We start from the raw sequence: 20282 nt of genomic DNA, 5'->3' as shown, positions 1-20282 counted from the left end.
CACTTTTTCCACAAAAACAGAGTTGATACAAATTGGGTACATAACGTCGCGTCGTGATCTATATAGTGTTTAACTGTGGGAACTGGCTAGGTGAATATTGTGCACTACTAGTATTTTCGATTTGTTACTTAAGCTTTGGACAATTAATGCAAGTTGACTAAGAATTTTGAATAAACTGTATCGGTGATAATAAGCTGAGTTTTGTACTTTTATATAAGATTAATGACTCAAGATATATAAATTCTTAATAGCTCTCAAAATATAAAATGTTAATTTTTATTCAAGATCGCAACATTATAATCTATAATACATTATTATGAAAAATAGAGAACAAAAATGCTTCCTGCCGTACGGTAACGGATACTGGATGTGTAGTGATTGATAATTTAGTCTTTGTTGCTTGTTTATGTATGTTTATGTACAGTTTTTTTATTGTTCTGTTGCACCAATGTCTCAAGATAAGGGGAAGTGTTGGAGCCTGTAATTCGGTGGTTGTCGTTGCTGTGTAATATATCGTTTTTCGTTCATTATATTGTACATAAATTAGGCCGTTAGTTTTCTCGTTTGAATTGTTAAACATTTGTTTTCTCGGGTCCTTTTAAAGCTGATTATGCGGTATGACTTTGCTCATTGTTGAAGGCCGTACGGTGATCTATATTTGTTAATGTCTGTGTCATTTGGTCTCTTGTGAATAGTTGTCTCATTGGCAATCATGCCACATCTTCTTTTTTATGTATAATTGTTAACTTCTGTTTTATTTGGTCTCTTGTAGAGAGTTGTCTCATTGTCTTTAATACCATGCACATCTTTTTTTTTATATAAAATAAAAAATTACATCACTTTGTTAGACTATATGGACTTTTACAATTTTGGGAGACTATTAAAAAATATATATATCTTTAAAAAATATATACCTTTTTAACAATATTTTGGTCAAGAACAGGTGAATTACAGGTAGATATCAAGATCCAGTCCTTAAGAGGACCCCATAATCCCTAATGTTGTTTTAGTCTAATTACCAAATGTTGGAGAAACGTGACCACACCAAAAGCAGTACTGTAGGTAAAGAAAATCTGTGGTATTCAAAGATAAAGCTCAGAAAAAAATATTGCAAAAATATTTTTAAAAAACTGTATCTTCCTGGTACTTAAATATACTCTTAAAAAATCTTAAGTCTACTCTTGAAAAAACTTCAAACTTAAAATTTCTCTTTAAAAAATCTTCAAGCTTAAAAAATCTACTCTTGAAAAAATTAAAAAAATTCCTAATAAAACAAAGACATTGCAACCACAGAGTTTGATAGAGTTTTAAATTATAATACTTTTCTTCCAAACTTTATTTGAATGCATCTCATTGCAGCTATTGCAGTGTAAATTTTTAAATGAGGCACACATAATAAAGATAAATTGGTATTCTGTGTCATTTGGTCTCCTGTGAAGAGTTGTCTCATTTGCAATCATACCACATCTTCTTTTTTATATGATAATTAATATTTCAAATTCACTACTGGTACAATATATTTGGTCTCTTGTGAAGAGTTGTCTCATTTGCAATCATACCACATCTTCTTTTTTATATGATAATTAACATTTCAAATTCACTACTGGTACCATATATTTGGTCTCTTGTGAAGAGTTGTCTCATTTGCAATCATACCACATCTTCTTTTTTATATGATAATTAACATTTCAAATTCACTACTGGTACCACATATTTGTCATCAACCCAAATTGAAAAAGTCTTTTTCAAGATCAGATTTATCATCAGCAACTGGGAAGACCGTTATTCCATTGGTCAAACTACAATACACTTTATCACTATTTAGAAATCTGTCCTGGTCAATCGTAGAAACTGACCCGCATACAACAATCACTTTTCCATTGTGGTGTTATATATTATGTATTATGTATTATGACATTAACATTTTACAGGAACCTTTGTGATGTCCAGTAATGGTGGAAAAATAGTAAAAAGTAAACCTATATTGCTATAAGAATACCCTTAGAATAATTTCTTCATTTGCTAAGACTTCAGGAAGAATAACCAAAACCAAACTATGCAAACCAATCAAAAGAAACAATTTATTCTGGGGGATAGCATTTATCTGAAGTAACTGCGAAAGAAACTAGAAAGAAACTATGTTGTCGTCCTCAACAATTCTACAACTCTTCATCAAATCAAATCAGAAGTCAAAAGTTGACCAGCTAATCAACACCATGCTAATTAAATCCCAAAATCGATAACTTGTCTTTCACAGGGCAGGATAGAGGTCAAGAGGTAAAATTCAGTTTAGGTCTGACATATTTATAAGCCCATGTGCTCATTAATGTTTCTTCTCTCATAAAAATATCACTTAATATAGCAATGATAGATTTTATAAATTATGAAAGTTTTAGATGTGCTTATAATTATATTGTTATTACTTCTAAAAGCACACCAGCTGCTGATTAATTGGCTTTACCATATAGTTTATCACAACTAATTTCAATGATTAAGATTTCATTAACTATACGCACTGGTTTATAATTATTATAAGCAGATTCTAGCTTAGCTTCATTTCAAGATGACTCATTTGTCAATACACTTCATTTGTGACACTCCCCCTTTTTTACATGTATATATTTATTTTTTATTCTTAAGCCTTTTTTTTCTAGGCTACACTTATCCAAACTTCCTATTATGATTAACCACAAAAGTGACGATTTCATCTCCTCTAATCCACAAACAACGTAAATATATAAACCTGCGTATAATTCATATTTGTTATTTTATGAATCACAGCTAATAATATATTGTTTTAGAGTGTCAGCATTCATCTTATTTACATATGAAATTATGGCAATTTAGAATTATGAATAAATATGTAATTTTATATATCATATGTTAGATTATTATAAATGTGTTGGTGTGGTGACGATAATATAAACAGGTGCTCTCTTCACACCTGTATTTGTTTATCCCTAAAATATTCCAACACATTTATAATACTAACGTGAAAATGAAAGTATTAATTGCATTTCATACTCCAGTGAAAAGGCGAATTTTTAACAAGACATGTGAGAAATAAAAGTTTGTTAATTTTAGATATTCCCGTATCCTTGAGTGATACATGTATGTCTACTGAGGATTTCTTTGTCATCTGTCTGTTATCTTTTCTTAAAAGATAATGAAGCACGACAAGCTAGTCAAAGTCTGTGGCTTATAAATTCCTTTGCTGAATGTTTTAATATTCAAATATTTCTAAAGGTACACAAGTAAGTTCCTTCTCAACTGAAATCAAATAAAAAATGTGCATGAAAAACATTACCCAAAAGTAACCAAGTATATTCAAATTCTGTAGCTTATATCATTCCTTTGCCAAATGTTTTAATAGTCAAACATTTCTAAAGGTACAAAAGTAAGATGACAAAAATTACCCTTTCTTAACTGAAATTTAAGAAGTGTGAGTTTGGTCCTACATCATAAACATTACCCTGAGATATATAAAACATTGGTCCCCATTTGAATAAAGACATTATAAATCAAAATTATTAAAATTAAGACCTCATGGTCACAAATGTCACAAAAGCAAAGTATTTGCATTGTATGTGATGGTAAAGCTGATTTCCAACAAATCAAATCAAGTATGAAAAATTTCTTTCAAAGTACAAAAGGAGACAATATACCATGTTATCAGAAGAAAACTACATTATTTAGTTTGTAATGACCCATTTAAGTATATACTGATGACAGGTTAACGCTCCAATTACCTCCCATCAAAGTTAATTATGTGTGAATTATCTCCCTTTAATCCTCTTTCATGTGATATATGATACAGTATAAATTGCCACCCAATTAGATATCCAGTTTATATTGATTTTGCTCACATGGTTTGTAAATTATAAACAGTGATGTTTCCAGTCTATTTGATCTCAGTAATGATAGCCACTAGGACTAAATGTCAACAAAATATGGGTGTCAAACACATTAGGCCTATGGTTATCATCTTAGATCATATCTTTTGCCTAAAAAGTAATCATAACATTTTTTCACATAAAACTGTTTTATGAGTGGGAGACAAAATGTATTAACTTAGGTTTCATAATACTTCTGATTTTTCTACTCTATTGTACATGTTAGATCAGAAATGTTAATACAAAACAAATTTGATTTTTTTTAAAAGTATATAAGGATGAATTATTTTCAAGTTTTACAAAAGTTCTTTTGAAATAGGCATTTACATATTTCATATAAATATGTCAAAATTTAGCATATATGTGAGTGGGGGAGGAGTCTGTCTGCTGCATTTTTAAACTAGAGGGGTGCAAGTTAGTGTCTCTCACATGATAAAAATATGCTACAGCCTACGTGTATATCTTTAAAAACAGTCACACCCACCATCTTTATCTCTTTAATTTATCAAACCTATAGCTAAAAATTTCAATTTAAATCTGGTAACCAGTAGTCATTTCAGGCAAATATGCCTTAAGAGAGTTCAGTGACCATTTCCTTATAAACTCTACTGACCATTTCAAAACTAAAGAGGTGATGATTTTTCTCCAGTTCTGCTGAAAAAACTTTTTTTACAAGACGTTAAAAGTAAAAACTCATGGTCTTCTGATTTTGTTTTAGGTAATTGACTCATTAGGGTGTAAAAGACTACTGCAGGGGAAGAGAAGATACAGCCATTTTTTACAAGGTGTTTCTAACCTAGGATAAAGGAGAGGTTCCAATTATAGGTCCCCATTCAAATGTATTAATTGTCTTATTTCTCAAGTGAAACCTGTTGACAAAATTGTATTACATCATCAATTGCTTTGATTCCCTAAATCCTAGCCCTAAAATTACAAAACTTTATCCCACAATCTAAATTATATAACACATTCTATTTTCATGTTAAATTACTCAACCACTTCATTGTTTCTCATGAAACTTACATCATATAATTAATCAGCATCCCATACCAATTTCAAAAGAAGTGTTATGTTTCAGATAATTTACATCAAATAATTTGTCTGTCTGTCTGAAATAATAGTTTTATGTCAGTCATCAATTTTATTGTGACGTAATTTGTATAATCAATTTCAAAATCAGTTACAAAATCTAATCAGTTTCAATGAGTATTGAAAATATTTATACATTTTATTGCCCAAGAATGTTGGCTGTTTTTGCTGACTTGCATTCGTAATATCCTTTATCTGAAATATTAAACTGTTGAAACAGAGATATGTCTTGCCTGTATGAATTTTTATAGTATAATGCACATGCTGAAATTAAAATTGCAACACTTTAACATTAGCAAAATTTCCAAAGTCAATGAAACATTACTGGAGTAGGCCCAGGGAAATCAGCACAGGGTAAAAACATGGCAATTTTAGGACTAACTCACTTACCACAAGCAGTCCCCTTAAACTAACCCAATCACAAATTTTAACATTTAAACTATGCAAAAGTTTCACGAACCATGAACAAGGGCTGGGGTAAAAAAATAACCATGGAAATGAGATGTGTCATTGCTGATATAACACCAAATTGTGTCATTATTTCTAACTTTGTACCTTCTAGAAAGTAAAAACATTACAGTATTTTTTTGTGATTGAACAATGTTTCATCAAAGAAACACTTCAAATTTTGGTTTATAAATTTCAGACAATCTCTGTTTTATCTAATTCTTACATACCGCAAATTGCACAAAACGAAACAAAATCTACTTTAGTCAATCAGTTGTGTGATAGGCATTTACTTGAGCACACATTGAAATACATTTTTTGTCCTAATTTGTCTATCATAAAATGGCAATTATTATTTAATTTTACACTACAAACTATAACAGACCTTTTTTTCAGTTTAATGATTTTTCAAAGAGTATTATGTAGAATATTTCTTCCCAATAAACACAACTTACCATAATTGCATAAGTAAATTTTTCATTTTCATCATTGAAATAAAATTAAAAAGTTTTGAATCATGTATGACATAGAATAGAATGTGAAGTCAAACATAACCAAAGTTATTATAAAATCATATAATGAAGGTCAGGGTTATCAAAATGTTGTGGAACTATTTTGTACATTTTTTAAAGAGAATGACAGCAGTAAAATAATAAATATTGACTTTATAAAGGTCACTCAAGGATATAATATAGGTCACTATGACCAAATTGTCACAGATATTTTGATGTAAATTTTAAGCAGACAGACTATAGTGGTGACTATAACTGATACACTATTCTGAGCATCTAATTTCAAAAAAATATCAAAGTCACTCTACCATAAAAGGTAGGTCAAGGTAAGCAATTTTGCCAATCAATGTAATTACTTCATGTCATCCTGTGGTCTAGAGAAACAGAATTTCAGAATTTTGAAAAGATTTAATATCAAAACATGAAACACCAAGCATACATCAAAAGCTTGAATTGCAAATCTTCAATGAATGAGAGCTATTAAATGTTAGCAAAGGGTTTATAAAAAGCATCAATGATGGACCATGGTACAAGCTTACTGTAAATTTTTATAGTATATGCACATTATTAAAAATGAAATGACAATACTTTAACATTAGCACGACTTTCAAAGTCAGTGAACCATTACTAAGGGAGCAGGGCTAATTAGCCCCTGGAAATGTGGACAATTCTACAAGGTGTCAGACCACCAATTAAAAGTCCCTATCTGTTCAACCAAATTTTGCAATTTTCATAGCTTTCTAAAAATTTTATCTTAAGTTTAACCTCTTACAAACCAGGTATGTCCTGAATCGTACAGGTATCAATTTTTTTCATGCCAATTTTCAACATACCTTTAAAGCCATATAAGAAAGAAGAGACCTTCCGAACTGATGTACCACTAAAAATAACCCCTGGTTTTCTTGAAATCTTAAATTAGTATACTATGGAGCGCATTTATTCTCAAATTTTAATGTCAACTCATAGACAAGTAAATTTGGGCTCAAAATGGTCTTAAGGGGGTACGCGGGTCTAAATCATTTATATAGGATTTCTCTATATTTTTCTATAAATGAACTTTATCTTATAGTTTTAATAGAAAAATAAAATAACAAAATGGGGTCACCGTTCATTTGCGCTCACAATCTGCCTTCGAAAGAAGCATACATCTTTGTAAAAGTGTTTCTTTTCTGTTGAACTAATAGGAGAAATAAAGGTAATATCGAAATAAAAAAAAGAAATTTATTACAGAAATCGCTCAAATTTTACAATAATTTAGTTTAAGTACAGCATATATCGAAATTATATTAAAAAATATAGGTCACTGATGAGTTAAAAGAGATATTTCAATATTAAAGCCAAAAAATGGCATTTTTCCACCAAAGGGAGATAATTTGGAACTTTTTCAATGATGTTTACATTTTAAAAGTCATCTGGGGCCAACACGAATTAATTGTTTTGAATGTTTGTTGTACCATATGATAAAGTAACAACTACAAAAGGTAATGAATAAAATTTGTAATGAAAAACAAATCTTTAATTTTTTTCTGAAATTTTTATACCCTCGAGCCTCCTTAATATATTTCTCTTTCACCAAAAGTTTCATTTCTGCAAATTTGTTGGGTAGTTTAAGTAAACAATGACATCAAATGCACTATTTTTTGTCCAATTTGGCCTACTTTCACATACGTTCTAAATTTGAGGGAGCAATTGGTGGTGTGACACCTCTACAACTACTGTAAAATGATTGTGAATAAGTTTATGATTACACAAATTTTGTGTTATGTTAACAATATGACTAATTATAAATTATTTTCAATAATGTGACTTTGTTATGAGACAGGAAGTCACTTCAGAGATAAAAGTCACATGACAATATAATGACAGGAAATACTTCAAACCTGCTTGTTTAAAATTAATGATTTAACCTCCAGTAATTCAGGTTAGCCTAAGAGGACCAGGAAAATCGTAACATATCACGTCACGACTGAACAATACCTCCCTTCAGTAGGATCTATATACAGAGTGTACTTAGTAAGACATAGCTAAGATTATATCTGACAAAAATTTGGAGCAACTTTCCATTGTTAGAAAGATCAATGTACTAGTTAATATAATAAAAGCACTGAGATGCATATATATGATTACACATATTTGTGGTTACAAAAAATTGATCACTTGCCTAAGTTTTTGCTGTCTACCATTTTTTATAAATGAATCCAAGTGTTAGCCATAAGCAGGTCCAAACCATAGATGTTAAATATTTTATGTAAGACCCACAATCACTAAAGGTGCATTAAGGGAGTTGAAGCCACAACAGAACATTATGGTTATGAGGATGTACTTATATTAAAAAGTTTAAACACGTCAGTGTATTATTTGCAATTTAAATATACAAAAAAAAAATTAAAAAAAAAATTTCATTGAATATTGATCCAAAAATGGCCTCTACCTTCTACACTATAATAATTCAATAAGGTTAGCCGACCATTTTCTGACCAAGTGTACATGCTAGCTGACCATTTTCTGACCAAGTGTACATGCTAGCTGACTATTTTCTGACCAAGTGTACATGCTAGCTGACCATTTTCTGACCAAGTGTACATGCTAGCTGACCATTTTCTGACCAAGTGTACATGCTAGCTGACTATTTTCTGACCAAGTGTACATGCTAGCTGACCATTTTCTGACCAAGTGTCCATGTTAGCTGACTATTTTCTGACCAAGTGTACATGCTAGCTGACTATTTTCTGACCAAGATTACCTCTCATTCTTTAAGGCTAACTGATTGTTTACCTCTCAAAGCTCACCAGTTAGCTGACTAATTTTTTCTAAGCTTACCTCTCAAGCCTTAAGTCTAGCTAATTTGAGACTAGCTGATTTTTTTTATCTGATCAAGCTTACATGCTAGTTGACTTTGTTCTAACAAACTTACTTATCATTCATCAAGGCTAGCTGATAATGTGGTATACAGTCCAGTCGATATCGTAACAATTTAAACGCCTCTGATTGTGGTAACAACATTAATAGTCCATATAAACTCTTGATTAAATCTTGGTTATTCTGAACATCTAATAACTGTAAACGTAGATCTGGAAAGAAACAATAATGAAAACTTAAGCTTTAAAATTCAGTTTATTGTATAAAACAAGATATACTTTAACGATACACATTATTGCTATTTTGAAATTGTTCCGCTTGACCCAAGAATCTGTACGGCTTGAACTTTTGACGTCATACAACAATCACTTTTCCATTGTGGCGTCACATTTTGTTATTATGATGTCAAAATTTTATTGGAACTTTTGTGATGTCCAGTAATGACAGACAGACAGCTATAAGGTGTATATTTGATTTTCAAGATAATCCTGTGATAAGTTTTTACAGCAATGGATTTGACCTTAACGGTGTGGTAGTAGATGATTTTGTTCTTCACAGCATTCCTTTCATGTGTATTTTGTTACTTATATCAATCTGTTGCCACTGGCCACATCCTTTGTAGAGTAAACAAGAAACAATGAGTTCTTGAACAATCATTGCAAAATGCTACATAAAAATGCTACCAGTGAACAACATTTATATTATTGCACCAAACTGGGGCAAAACATTATAGTGTTCCCTCTATATTTCTATTTTCATTCAAATTGATAGCATAAAACTTTTCTGTTATCTTTGTTAAAACTGGTACTATTCTTCCCCTTTTCAGTTTTCTTGTTTTTGTAGAAACAAATGGCATCAGTACACACATACCGGTAGATGGCATTAATAGACCAGTGAAAGTTTGTATTTTCAAATTTTGATGTTTTCTTCATCAATTGAACTGTATACACAATTTCTACTCGTAAGGATAAATGTATTAAAATAATGACTTTTAAAACAAGACCAATACAGAGTCTGGACCTGCATCTCTGCATGCAATTGATTGCGATAAAGTGTAGGCTGACACTTAACTGATCATTCCCTTCCATTAAAGTCAAGACAAATTATGAAGAAAATTTTCCTTGAACAATGAGGGTTGTAAAAATTCAAACTATCGACAAACAGCAAGTGGCTGCACGGCAGATGTTAAAATTGCTTAACATGCTACAACCAATCATTATCAAACTGCGGTTAAATCATTAAATAATTTCCTTTCATAGAAGACAAGAAAAACAGAATAAGGAAAATATTTTTTGTACAAAAAGTTTTGTGTGATGCACAAGGAAGTGGATGCAATGAAGGTGTCAAATTTACATTCCATATGCAACTCAAATTAATGCAGACCAAATATAAAATCATTCCCTTTCATAGAAGCCCAGTGAAGTTTTACCAAAATCTTCCTTGTGTGGTAAAATTTCAAACTATCAGCAAACAGGAAGTGGCAGCAACTCAACATAACGAAGCTGCAGACCAAATATCAAATCAATCTCTTACATAGAAGTTAAGAAAAGTTTGACGAAATATTCTAGGCAAGTTGTACGTACCTTGTAAACCTTTATATATAATACATGTTTATATAGATTAATACAACATAAAATAAGTCTGATAGTGATAGAACAAAACTTCATACAACTAACAAAATATGGGTTCAGTTTTGGTAAACTTTACCTGGTATGATCTGAGGTATAGACAAGTCAATATGACCTAAGTTAAAGTCACACATTGTAGTAATTTTTTTTATCAACATATGGTTGGCGATCATCTCAGAAAATGATTGGCTGAGTTTCAAGGTTAAAACCTTCATAAGCTTTTACTGGACTATATAATAGAATCAAGGAAGCAGGTTTTAGAGAAATTGACAACTTTACTTTCTCCTTTGGCAACTAAATCACTAACTCATTACAGTGGGACACACTAATGAAATGGTCATATTTGTTTAATCAGGCAATGTATCATTTTTCATCATTTCAAAGCAGATGACTTCACCTTTAATCTGAACAATGATATATTGTAAATATTTTACTTACATGCAAATATAGGAGACTCTATCAGCTGAACCAGCTTATCAATTTCTTTGAGGAAATCTACAGTAACTTCTAAATCACCACTAAAGACAGAGTCAAGGAAAATAATATTTGTCACACAATCATTAAGTTATGATATAAAAGCATGAGGTAAATAATCTGACAAATTTGCTGAATGGGAAAATTATCATTAGAATGTTTTAAGGATGTACAGTTAACTAAATAATTTTAAGAATTAGGGGATACAAACTACATATAAATAATTGGGTCTTCATCTTTTAAATTTTGAATCATATAATTATGATAAATTTTCTTCTGTGTTTCATTTGGCTCAACATCAGCTATTTTCTTTATAATAAACAATTCTGATTTTTGTTTTACAAGTTTGACTTAAATCTCATTTAATTTTTTCAGAATAATCAGTTCAAAATTAAATCATTTACAAATATGTACTTATCATTTGTACAGATTATTGGCAGATCAATGTTAAAAATGGTTTAAACCAAAAACTTCTTGTTATTTCAGACTTTTTGGAATGTCTGTCTGCCGGAATAGAAACTTTGCAAAGGGGAGATAACCTAAAGTTTTGTTTTAGATTTAATCGTGGTGTTTTTTGATGAAATCATGTGATTTTTACCTTAGTCGGCTAAAGATTTGACACTCATATTCTTGCAAAAATAATAAAAGTCAATTCAAGATTTCTTGCTGAACATCATGATCCTGGTGCAATATTCCATAAATAATCAGAATTGTTTTAATCATGAGAGGATACAATGTCTGAAGCAGTTGACAGGCATGACTGTAGTTCTGTGACAGGAAACACAGTGAGACTGTTGCTATGGGACTGTGACACCATGACATATACAAGTTACAAAATAAGGAACAGCTATCCTGTAAAAAATACAAGTAACGAGATTTAAACTAATAGTATTGTAGGTCAGAGACACAATGTTAATGTTAAGGTACAAATATACCAGTAGTGAAAAAAAATATCATAGAAGAATACCAAAGACAATAATTGAATACAAAACTGAGAGTGAAAACAAGGAATGTGTCAAAGAGACAACAACCCAACAAAGAGCAAGAAACAGGGAATGTGTCAAAGAGACAACAACCCAACAAAGAGCAAGAAACAGGGAATGTGTCAAAGAGACAACAACCCAACAAAGAGCAAAAAAATGCCAAGGACAACCAATGAGTCTTCAACACAGCTAGAAAATGTTGTTTGTTACAAGAAGTTAAGTTAGATTGCTGATATGGGAAAAATAACAAGTAAAAATGACACATAATTAAAACCACATTGAAAAAGAATTTATAATCATCTATTCTAACATTTGAATCAGACTTCTTTTAAACTGAGTTTTTCTATGCTTATTGCTGTGTTGTTTGTTTTTCCCCATTGGCTAGATGTATAGGGGACAGGTTGAGATCTCACAGTACATGTTTAAACCTGCCACATTTTATCCCTGTCCCAAGTCGGGAACATCTAGCCTTTGTTTTTGTTGTGTGTTTTTTTAATTTTGGTTCATTTGTATGTTTTGGAGTTTAGTATGGTGTCCATTTGGCTGAGCTAGTTAACATTTTTGATTGGGGCCAGCTGAACACTGCCTCCAGGTGTGGGATTTTCTAGCCTCATATCTCCTCTTTTTTTGCTTATGAATACGTAATTGCAAATGTTAGCTAAAAACATTCATAGAGCAAAGAATAACATTTTAGTTTATTCAATAACATTATAGTGAAATAAAGCTTCACAAGAAAAGTTTGAAAAACATTTACCTGAGAATTTAAAGTTTTGAGTTGGCTTCTCAAACCAAACAATTCAGTTGAGGTTAATAATATTGTGTTCAGTGTTTGCACCATCTTCTTGGCAAAGTCTAAATCTTCCTCTATAACAAGGATTTTAGAAAATGACTGGAAAATATCTTCTGCATTCAGTAAATGGGACAATTGTCTAAAAAATAGGGATAAAACAAACATATTTTTAAAAATATGTAAATATATAACAATATAGTGTTTCAAAGTAAAAAAAATACAATTAAAAGAAAACCATGGTGCATTAACCAAGCTGCATTCATATTTTGATTTGTAGTTGAAAGATTTTTATGTAAGGTACTGGTTGCAAATTCTGCTTAGAAATCCACTAATGTAATTATAGTATGTCAAATGATGTAAAACAAAATACAAATGTCACAATTTCAGCATGTTGGTTTCTGATGAAACCTTGACCTTTGACTAAGTGATTTTAATTTGATAAGGAGTCTATTTGCCCAAAGTGTATTCTCCATCAAATATTGTACAGTTGATATAGAGGCTATTTAAGAGCTGAAAAGACATGGTCTAGAGTCCAAACTAAAATTCCCTAAATATTCTATTTATAGCAATTTCGAGTGAACCATCTATATACTGACTAAAAATAACAATAGGGGTATTTCTAGCAAAGATAAGTGATTGATTGATTGGTGTTTAATGCAACTTTTACTGTGCTATTTCGTGGCAGTCATTTTTCATTGGTGGAGGAGGGACGTCAAAGTGCCCAAACAAAGATAAGTGAAAGTTTGTATAAGATTTAAGAGATATCATCTGAAATTTTGCATAGCACAGATCAAATTAAATAAAAAATATAATAATCCTGTAACCAGTTAAATTTGTATGGAATGTAAAACCAATATATGATAAGGCACTTGAAGTAATGGATTCCAAATGTATGGTTGATATTCAAAGCAAAGAAAGTGTATGTGATGAATGTACCTACCGTATGATGAAATATTCTCTTTCCTTCGGTTCTGTAGACTGCTGATCTACTTTAAACATGTCCAGCAGACTGACCATGAACTTTGTAAAATACACATTTAGTCCATGTTTAGATTCATATTCTACAGTTAATTTTGCTTTTGGCAATTTAGATAAATTATCTCCCTTTCTAACAGCTGATTGTCTTGGATCAGTAGGACGTTTTTTACCATCTTTGTCCTTCTTATCTTTCCTATCAGGAGTTAATTCCCTTGGTGGTTTCTCTACTGCCATCTGTAGGTCCTGCGTTATTTGACCTGCAGGGTTTGAGGAAATCTCAGCCAATGCTTCTAAATCTAATAATACAACCTAAAGTAAGAAATTCATATTTTTCTTACTTCATTTTTATAATTCATACATCATCAAACATCAGTAATTTTTTTCAATAAATTCTATGGCAATTCTTTTCACGGATGTACAATAGGGGTAGAAGATACCTAGTGGGTATTAAAAAAAAGTAATTCATATAAAAACAGATAATACCTCAGCCAAATGAGAAACCATGAAAAGAAAAATTAGATAATGTACGAGACACACTCAATAATAAATCTGACAATGAACACATGAGCTCGAGAAGATCAATTTATAAAATATTACAACAACCTGTTTATAAATGTGGCTATCAACAGTAAGATACAAGGAGTAAGTAAGAAAGCTGAATTATCTCCCTTTTAATTACATGTAGGACAGAGATTATATTCCATAATGCACACATCCTCATGCTGCATTCCACAGCTGTGTAAAATATCATCAATATATTCAGCCCATATGGTGGAGTGCTTACAAGAACAACAGATAGACCATCAGGGACTTCTACATACCTCAAACATTTTCTTTGCAGCAGGTTTAATAACATAAAATATGATGATAATAATAAAAGTAATAATACTATAATGATAATAACAATACAACTATAATAATGATAATTGTATTATCTGTCTCTGATAAAAACTACTTACTAAATGTTCAAAAATTACGAGGTTTTTCATATTGATTAATAATTTGTTATTAATGACCCAATTGTATTTAAGTGATTGTTGCTATGTTTTGATTTGTCAAGTAACTTCCTTTTGGAGTCTCCTTCATGTATGTCTATGATTATTCTGTCAATAACAGGGATTCAAAGGAAAACTATTGCTTTTTGTATTTTTCAAGCCTAAAAACAACTAAAAAGCATACAATTTCTGAGGAGATTTCGAGTTATCTCCCTTGATTTTGCTCATTTTTAAAATTCAATATACAATCTTGTTAAAATGATTATAAATAGCATTTTCAATTCTCAAATCAATAACTGTCTATAAACACATAAACCTACACAATAAGTGCATCCATTAATCATTTTTAAGACTAAATTTTGAAACAGTTTCATTTTTATGAAACCAACACTATTAGAACCCATTCAAAAGTGTCCTTATATAAACTGTTAACACCACCAATGAAGTGTGTTGTAAGAAAGGAGAGAAGGTTAGCACTCCCCTAGATAAGGACGGAAGAGACCCTTGTGGTCTATACAATACATGTAAGGCGCTGTCTCCCTACTTAGGAGGCAACACTTATTTTTTTCATGTCTGTGCCAAAACTTGGTATGTTTAGCCCTAGATTCACCAAAACAATTATAAAATGCATTTTATTAGGAGAAAGCAAATTTTATTCTGTACAGTCACTTGTATTCATCTGTATAGCAGTTGTTTTTTGTATTTTTACACATTTCATTTAAGAATTGAACGCTTCTTTTTGTAACTTCATTGGGCTGTAAAAGCGTTGACCGAAGTACATTTTGTATGAAGCGATTCCGCGCTTCATTCTAAAAATGTGTGCACGGTCAATGCTATAGAAAGAAGCATTCAATACTTATAATTACATTTTTTAGCTAGGATCATGAAACACAAATTTTATCATTTTTTTTATTTAATTCACCTGTGCAATTTATTGTGGGACCTCGTGTTATCAGGAATGATAAGTTTTATTGAGTAATGCAATTGCTTAAGGAATTACATGTGATGTGCAGTTAGCCAATCAGAATAACGTATTATAATGAAACATACATCTAATGTAATTATTTGGAAATAATAAGTTTTATTTACATATTGTGCATTTATTTTTATTCACATTCAAGTGAAGGCTTCCTCCACATTCTATCATAAATTTCCAAATTTAAGACCATGATAAAAACAAGTATTAGCAAACAGACAATTAAAAAACATCATTTGGGGGACAAAATTGACAATGACCTGTAGCTGTAGCCATCTAATAAATGATTAAACTATTTGAAGAATTTTCTATAGTAACAAAATAAGTCGCACAGAATAAAACAGCAACCTTGTTTAATGCTGATTTTTGTTCATGTGATTCAGAGTTAAACGGGTACAATTATATAATACATTTGTCAAAATGATTCTTAATGTTAGATACCTCCTCAGATTCATCTGTCAAACATCTAAGCAAAGCAGGGAATAATATATCCATATTCAGGAATGTCTGAAATTGTATTAACAGAATGAATTTTCTGAAATTAAATGGTTCAAACAACTGCTGAAAATGTTTCAACAGGAAAATGTGTAGTAGTTATGGAATACAAAACAATGTTATACAACTTTTCTCTAAGAATAGTTATGTACTACTATATGAAACTATTTTTAAAATGTTGTAAGGCTATCGTACTAGTAGTATAAATTTTAGATTCTGTAAATTCAGAAATAACTGAGTTCATTGATTAATGTGATTTATAAGAAACAACAAAATGTGATATTTATTACAGTGATTTCAGAAAGAAATCTGCGTACAGATATATATGTATCAGATTTCAGAATTTGATTACTTATTATTGCCATATTCAACAAGTCACCATCACATTATTTTCAATAATTTCTGAATTTACAGTACTGCAAGTACATAAATTATTGTGTGCATTTATTATTCTGCATTTTTAAATATGACTAAAAACAAAAGATCAGTTAATACTCTTTTAGAAAAATCTGTATACAGAAATTTGTATTAGATATCAGAATGTAAATTCTTAGTATTGCAATACAGACATAGACACATTATTCGCAATAATGAAAACCTTTCATTTATTTCTGAATTAAAGTACTGCAAATGCAGAAATTATTATCTACATTTATTATTGCAATATTTTTTTAAATGTACAAAATATGAGATTAGCTATTTTGATTTCAGAAAACAAATTGTATACAGATATATTCATTAGATATTGTGATTTCAGAAAACAAATTGTATACAGATATATTCATTAGATATTGTGATTTCAGAAAACAAATTGTATACAGATATATTTATTAGATATGGTGATTTCAGAAAACAAATTGTATACAGATATATTCATTAGATATTGTGATTTCAGAAAACAAATTGTATACAGATATATTTATTAGATATTGTGATTTCAGAAAACAAATTGTATACAGATATATTCATTAGATATCAGAATGTATACAGATATATTCATTAGATATCCGAATGTAAATTCTCATAATTGCCATACTCACACTGTCCAATATTTGATTAATAAAAACCATTCAATAAATACTGAATTTACAGTAATACTTAAAAAAACTTACTTTATTTGGAACTTTCTGTAGTAAATGATTAATCCAATCAAGAACAGCTATCTTAGACTGGAAATGTCCATTCTCTAACATGTGGCATAAAACACTGATAACATTCTTAACATCTAACTGTATTACTCTGAAATAATAAATAAAATCACTTAAACACACAGATGCAAGTATAAAGGCAATAACCATTGAAATCGGTGATCTGCAATTTTTATATCAAAAATATAAGTACATTGTCAGAAACATATAGAATAATAGGTAGTTTTGTTTTTGATACTGACTATATCATGTGGAATATCTAGACAAGCCCGTTAGGGCGAGTTGAGATATTCCACATGATATAGTCAGTATCAAAAACGAAACTACCTATTATTCTGTTTATCGGTAATTATGACGTCACACAATGTATTGCCTAATATTTTCAGTGATACAGCCGTACCTTGATACTCGAAAATATTAGACAGTAAAATCAAAGGGAAAATATACGAATTACCGATAAAATAAAATTATTAAGCTGCATGAAACAGGATTCAAAAAGAGGCTAATAGCCAGTACAAATGATTTTTCCCCCAACAAAGTACAACAGCACTTTTACTTAAATTTTTTTAAATTCAAATTATTGTTTATGGAGGGACTATGGAGGGGAATCCACAATGAACTGTTATGTAGATATTTTTGTGTGTATGCCTGTGATTTGTACAATAGCTGGCTAATTGCAGGATGAAATTGCAAGTCAATCAGTCTTTTCTAACTGAAGACTACTGTATCCATTTCATTTTTACAAAGATGAAAACAGAATAAATCAAATCTCTTCCTCTGATATAAAATTAATATGTTATTTCTTGTACATTCTAATACATTAACAATTCATATTACTGAAACAATTGCATACTTTTTTAGATTATCAATTTTAATTATATTTTTTTTTCTAAAAGATTAATATTTTATTTAAATTAGTATTTCAGTAAATGAATTTTTCACAAACCTGTCACCAACTTTATCATAGATTATCTCCTCTTTGTCAGTGTCTGTTTGGTCTCTAATTTCACCATCCATTGGACTTCCCAACAGAGGTGTGGAAGAATCATCCTGCTCACATATTAGGGTCTTCATTTCTGAATTAAGCTTTCTAGCAGCATCTAGAACACTTATAGAAGTTAAGGGAAATTTTAGATGGTCATGATTGGTCACACAATTTTCCTACATGGAAAACTTTTTGAAACTTCATCTTGACTTCTTCTTTTTTGAAATTGAATTTCAAATAAGTTAGTTGATATAATTCAGTTGCTCATCTGAATAGATTACTTTTTTTCTTCTAAATTAGTTTAATGTGTGTAATTACTGCATTGAAGGTAGGTTTTTTTTGCATGTTTGTTTGGTGATGAATAACCTAATAATACTTGTAAATAAAGAAAACAACTTGTTACACAAGTTTGTTTGTCATTCTTTTCTTACCTGTTCTATAAAATGATTGGCCAGTAATATCTTACTCTTTCTTTTTATTTTTTTAAACCAAAATGTTCCACCTAGCCAAAAGAAATTATATATAAATATACATCAGGAGTCTCACGATGCTTGGATAAGTAATAACACCAACATTATTTTGCTTATAATACATGCATTTTTGGTTAAGGATACACTTTAGGTGAATTGTTGGTAAGGCAAGGCAGAACAGCCTTTATAATGCCTGGAGCATTTAGGAGCATTGTCCTACCAGCTTTAGATATAAATACTGTCAGCCAGGTCATAGCTGTACACTGGATAATCTCATCTAAAAAAATAATAATCAATTAAAACAAGTGTAAGCAAAGACAAAAAAATAATGGTCTTGAAGTAATAATTCAATTAAAGAAAATTAATGATTCAAGAATAATGAAGTATTTAGGAAAAATGGTTTATTTTAAAAACTACAGTGACAAGGTTTACACTTATTGAGAAAAAAACAAATTTGTCTGGCATTTATTGTTTAAAACTATTGACAACAGTAGAAAAATAGTTAAATTTTGTTATCAACATGATTATATTATTTTTTTTAATTATTGGTCAAACAGTTCTCAAGTTTTGGCATGGACACTACATTAAACACAATATTTAATCTAACAAGTGTCATAACGCATAAATGACAAAAGTTAATATCACCCTAAAATTTGAAAATATTTCAACAGTTCCAAAAGATGACAGATTAGTGAGGGAGCACTGTATTCAAATATTATTCCACCATTCTCACGTTATTACATAGAAACAATTTTAATTGTCATTTTCAATCTATCAAGGAGTATAACTCTTGAACAGCAATAGTGTTATCATCAATATCAAACTTAACCTCCAGTTGGTCAGATAACCGTGCCAGATGGACATGTAGACCGTACAGTCATTCCATACATCAAATATAGTTGATAAAAAAAAAAGCATCTAAAAAAATGTTGTATAAAGCATAAAGTTATGTAAATAAAGTTTTACAAACCCTGTTTATAATGAAGTGACAAAGATTTGATTTGATTTTTGGTGTTTTAACGCAACTTTTAAGTACCACATTTATGATATTGTTATTGTATATGGTATACCTAACCTAATAATGATTTCACATCATTTGACTGAAAGTGTAAATGTGCATTACCATCATTGTGACAGTTCAATATGAGTATATTTGACATTCCTTCAAACTTGACTTCTGCTGGGTTTGTATCTATACTGTTTAGGAAATCTTTTAATACATTCTCACACCTGAAAATAAACCAATCTATAATTATTCAAATTATGTAAAGACTATCTATTATATTCTATAATTATTTCAATTATGTATATCCTATCTATTATATTCTATAATTATTTAAATTATGTATAGACCATCAATTATATTTGGATTAACCATGTGTCATGCAGGGTTAGTAATTAGGTCTATCAGACAAATTATAAATGTGGAAATATGTGTCCTTCTATAACCCCATCCCCATCCCCAAACCCACCCCCAACCCAAACCCTGAAAATGAAATTGTGTTTAAAAGTTTCATCCAGTGGTAAGTAATATATTCCAATGTTGTTTTAAATATCATC

General features: G+C 30.2%; 1 protein-coding gene and 1 non-coding gene across 2 annotated transcripts in view; one reads left to right on the top strand and one right to left on the bottom strand.

Annotated features, from left to right (window-relative positions):
- The window catches only part of LOC139523105 (protein VAC14 homolog), a 40249-nt gene that overhangs the window by 4917 nt on the left and 15050 nt on the right, over window positions 1–20282 (bottom strand). The window contains exons 7-16 of the mRNA XM_071316870.1: window positions 19846–19952; window positions 18867–18999; window positions 18214–18375; window positions 17232–17358; window positions 16066–16131; window positions 13616–13962; window positions 12640–12814; window positions 11636–11754; window positions 10867–10946; window positions 8856–9012 (exon numbers count right to left, since the gene is read on the bottom strand). Coding sequence (XP_071172971.1) covers window positions 8856–9012; window positions 10867–10946; window positions 11636–11754; window positions 12640–12814; window positions 13616–13962; window positions 16066–16131; window positions 17232–17358; window positions 18214–18375; window positions 18867–18999; window positions 19846–19952 — 1473 coding nt within the window. The remainder of the gene's footprint in view (window positions 1–8855; window positions 9013–10866; window positions 10947–11635; window positions 11755–12639; window positions 12815–13615; window positions 13963–16065; window positions 16132–17231; window positions 17359–18213; window positions 18376–18866; window positions 19000–19845; window positions 19953–20282) is intronic.
- On the top strand, window positions 15096–15216 carry LOC139525671 (U6atac minor spliceosomal RNA). The gene has a single exon (XR_011665001.1). It is a non-coding gene; the product is annotated as a U6atac minor spliceosomal RNA (small nuclear RNA).

The sequence above is a fragment of the Mytilus edulis genome, chromosome 5 (genome assembly GCF_963676685.1).
Source record: "Mytilus edulis chromosome 5, xbMytEdul2.2, whole genome shotgun sequence".
Classification (NCBI taxonomy): Eukaryota; Metazoa; Mollusca; class Bivalvia; order Mytilida; family Mytilidae; genus Mytilus; species Mytilus edulis.
This window is presented reverse-complemented; position numbering and strand designations above follow the sequence as displayed.